The following is a 4,406-nucleotide window of genomic DNA, read 5'->3' on the forward strand; positions in this document are numbered from 1 at the left end:
TCAAAGGGGGCGTCTGCCCCCCGCGCCGAGTCTCTCAGCCCCGTGCCTCAGCCTGCTTTTCCAGGACTGCCGGGTCCCCAGTGACCTAGGTGGGAATAACCAGAAAGCGCAGTCCCCACCCCAGCCTTCTGTGGGCCGCTGCTTCCAGCCTCTGAGCCTCCTGTCTGCTCAGCCCAGGTCTCCCTGGAGGGCCCTTTGGGGACCCCGTTGCAGGGAGGAGAGGGAAGGAAGCAGGCCTGCCCGTAACCTGTGGGAGCAGAGCACAGCGTTCGCTCTCCTGGTCTCCCTCCTCCTCCCCGTCCCTCTTTGTCACTCATTGGGTGTGGGTGCTGCTGCCAGGGCCCTACTCCTGCCAGAGCATGGGCGTGCCAGGGATGCCAGGATACCCTCTTCCCTGGATGCAACAGCAGGTCAGGGAGCCCCTCGGGGCTGAGTGGCTCTGGTGCGGGGGTGAGACCCTGCTAGCCTTAGCGGGGGGCTTGGGTTCCGGATAGACCCCGGGCCTGGCTGCCTCAGCTTCCGTCCTCAGAGGGCGCAGTTGTGTGTAGGCTCCAAGGGGTGCCGGGCCCCTCACTGCCTCTCCCAGGAGAGAGGCGTGTGCACAGAGCACGGCCTTCTCCTGCCGCTGAGGTAACCGCTCTGCCCTGTGTCTGCTCTTAGAGCGGCCTTCTGTCCTCTCTCAGCTTGTCCATGAGTGACCTGTCCAAGTCCCGCGAGAACCTCTCCGCCGTCATGCTGTACAACCCAGGGTGAGTGGACAGCAGCTTCGCCTTCCCTGGGGTCGTCCCTGTGGTTGTGTTTGCTCTGTTGACCCCATTAAAGTCACTTACTTAAGGAAAAAATCAGGTAAATAAAGCTTCTGCAGTCAACCCTCCTTTATCACATCAGCCATAGCGATTTTTCAGGTTCCTTTCCAGTGCTTGCTGTGTATGAGTATCCTATTATGAGGATAATCAGCATTGGGAAGGCTCATCACGGCTTCTTTCTTGTCTTCATAGCAGTCTAATATTTAGAGCTGACACTTGGATCACTCAGTGCACAATCCCTTGGGCTCAGGTACTTCCACTTGATTTTGTAACTGTGGTGTAATCTCAGAAACAGCTTTGGTTCTTAGGGCTTCAGATGCCCAGGGAGTCGTGTTCACTCCTTCCAGGCTCTAGGAGATCACTGAGACCACACACGGTGGTGGTTTAAATGGACTTGGTGGTGATGACCTTGAGCAGTTAGCTTAATTGCCCGAGTCCTCCATGGTTCCATTCACAAAACCGTCACGAAAATGCCTCAAAACAGAGAAGTGGATGGAAGGACTTTGGGGTCCTTGCCAGGCGTGTGAGAGTCCATAATTTTATCTTTCCTGCAAAGAGAATCTCGTGTAAAATGGTGGAGGTAAATCTCATAGCTAAATTTGTTAAAATTGACAACACTGCCATCTTCCGGAACTGATGGTCCATTGGTCGTCACTGTCCCAGGCACTGTCCTGAGTGCCTCGCCTTCGTCAGCTCCTGTATGTCACAGTGACTCTCTCTCACACACGTAGAGAGTTCATACAGGTTTGCTCGCTACAGTTTCAGGGTCAGAGCCATGGTGTGAGCCCAGGTCGGCCTGATTCCCAGCCTGTGCTCTGACTCTATTCCTACCTGCCTTTCCCCACATGGGGCACGGTTTCCCACCTGGGAACCGGTTCCATGGCCCATTGCCCCCAGCTCAGCACTTCTCATAAAGTGTAAATACCTCGTCCCCCAGCTCAGGTCAGTCCTCCTGTTTGTGGACAGTAGACACGCCTGTAAGGACTTTCTTCACTGTTGTAGGAGTTTAAAGCTGGGAGGGGGCCTTCAGTCATGTTTCTGGATTCTTCTTTCTCTCGGCAAGCAGACTGAAGCCCAGGTCCGGTTAGTAGACCACTGGCTGCAGACTCCTGGGCCCCTCTCTCCTTGCAGAACTCCTGTACGTGCACACAGGCTGGTCCCTTCCGTCAGCCCTTGCCAGCACCGTTCATGAAGCCTTTCCATCTTATGACAGGGTTACTGAGAAGAGTTGTGCTTGTTTAGGTAAATCTGTCTTGGACTAACCCTTGGTGATTGGTAAGACTCCTGAAGCATGAGAACAGTCTCAGAGCAGCTGGGTTATTGGTTCTAGGGAAGCTCGTCAGGTTGTCGGTCTTTAATTCCTCCCTGTGGTTTTAGCAGCAGCTTTCTACCATGACTGAGACCGCGTCTTTCACATGCTCACTTTATTTGTGTTTAATGTAACACACAGGTGTTTAGGGTTGTCTTCAATTTAAGAAGCACGTTCCCATCTGTTCAGTGTTGTGGGGCTGCTTGAATCTTTGGGAGTATGTAGCGTGTTTACATGGGTGGATTCATCTCCCCGCTTGGAACCCATTTCCTGTCCCAGGATTCAGGTACCAGCTTCATTGTGCTTGATGGTGGCGGCTTCGACTCTGGGTAGGCTTGACAGTAACACGTGACTGTTCCATGCCTCTGAAAACAGAAAGTGATCTGCATTCAGCCTGAGCTCTGGGAAGCAGTGTTTCCAGCTGTGGGCCCCGCTCTCCCAGGCCTTACAGATGGATCTCCTCCAAACGCTGGAGACGATGCTGTTCTCTTAAAAGTGATGCTGTTTTGTTGTTGTTTGCTTGTATTTAAGCTAAAGTGGTTTTTCGCAATGTCTTTGAAATGTAGGTCAGAATGTAGCAGCTTCACCCTCAGAACTTTTCAGTGATTTTTCCTGGTCTGAAACCTAAGATCCCAGGCCTTGGTGAACCTCCCCACCCTGTTGACAGCTCAGCTCTCCATCATCCGTGCTGGACCCCACCCCACCCTCCCGCCCTTGCTCTGGGCACCAGCCGTTCCGTTTTGGGTCCCGCTTCGTCGCTCAGACTGCCCTGGACCAGTCATGCTAGTCCCAGAGCCTGGTGTGCCTTTGGTGGTGCTGTCTGCCCGTCCTTGAGGCGCAGTACACGCGGACTCCTCTGGATGCTGTTCCTAACTGCCTCCTCCCACGGCTTTCTCACGGCTCATCGCTCCATCTCTGGCAGCCTTGTCTTGTTCTTTGTGATGCGCACTTGTCTGTCAGCAGGTCCTTTTTCTCAGCCCCTCCTGAGAAGCAGGCATGGTTCTCCCCTTGGGGACACAGTTCCCAGTAAGAGCCCTGGTGGGCTTACAGGTCGCTCCAGGGGAGCAGCCATCACAGGTCGTTTATGAATAAGGGTAGAAAATGAAAATGAGATGAAAGTAGACCGCCTCGGGCAGTCCTAGATGGAGCGGTCAGGAGAGGCCTCCTGAGGCGGGGACATTTCCTTTAAGGCTCATGTGGAGTGAGGATGATGCTTGTGTGACCGGAAGTGGGCGGGTATCTCCAGGCAGAGGAAGAGGAAGCAGGCACGTGGCATCCAGCCAGGAGGTGGGGCGAGGGCAAAGCAGATGGGTGCAGTCACCAGAGGGCGGGATGCCGGGAGCACAGGGGGCCAGCTGATGTGCGCCTTGGAGACCCCCGGAAAGAGTTTGGCTGTTTCCCAAGAGTGCTGGGAAGCTGTTAGATGTCTTTAAGCAGTAGAGGAACGTGAAGATTAATTTACTGCAGATGTCAGTACATGCCGCATTTGGAGAAGGTAGTGTAGAAGCGAGAGACCATTTAGGAAGCTGCTGCCTTAGTCCGTGTGGGAGGTACCAGCGGCTTGGGTCTGGGTGGTCATCATGGAGATGGAGCGTCATGGAATTGAGGGCTGTCCCAGGCTTTGGATTTAAACAACTGGGCAGATGACAAACCTGCTTCTGAGGTGAAGGCAGCAGGAATGACCCCCTGGGCTAGCAATGGGATGAGAGTTCAGTCCGTGTATCTTTCCTATCAGGTTGGAAATTTTTAGAGGTCAGAGGCTGGTCTTACTAATTTCTATATTCTGTAGTGTCATTCACGTAACATGCTTGATGAATGTTTAGCAAACAGATTAAAAATGAATTTACAGTGAGATGCACATGTCCTTAGCTTCCCTGGTGGCTCAGACGGTAAAGCGTCTGTCTACAATGCAGGAGACCTGGGTTTGATCCCTGGGTTGGGAAGATCCCCTGGAGAAGGAAATGGCAACCCACTCCAGTACTCTTGCCTGGAAAATCCCATGGACGAAGGAGCCTGGTAGGCTACAGTCCATGGGGTCGCGAAGAGTCAGACATGACTGAGTGACTTCACTTCACACATGTCCTTCAAGTCAAGTCGCTCGCTTAGTCGTGTCTGACTCTTTGCGACCCCGTGGACTGTAGCCCACCAGGCTCCTCCGTCTATGGGATTCTCCAGGCAAGAATACTGGTGTGGGTTGCCATTTCCTTCTCCACACACATGTCCTTGGGGCTTCCCTGATAGCTCAGTTGGTAAAGAATCCGCCTGCAATTCAAGAGACCCCAATTCAATTC

At 53.4% G+C, this 4,406-nt stretch overlaps 1 protein-coding gene across 1 annotated transcript in view; it reads left to right on the forward strand.

The window, feature by feature from the left end:
- Window positions 1–4,406, forward strand: part of KIF16B (kinesin family member 16B) — a 270,569-nt gene that overhangs the window by 137,265 nt on the left and 128,898 nt on the right. Inside the window, exon 16 of the mRNA XM_010854070.1 lies at window positions 661–749. Coding sequence (XP_010852372.1) covers window positions 661–749 — 89 coding nt within the window. The remainder of the gene's footprint in view (window positions 1–660; window positions 750–4,406) is intronic.

The sequence above is a fragment of the Bison bison genome, unplaced genomic scaffold (assembly GCF_000754665.1).
Source record: "Bison bison bison isolate TAMUID 2011002044 unplaced genomic scaffold, Bison_UMD1.0 scf7180017864335, whole genome shotgun sequence".
Lineage (NCBI taxonomy): Eukaryota > Metazoa > Chordata > Mammalia > Artiodactyla > Bovidae > Bison > Bison bison.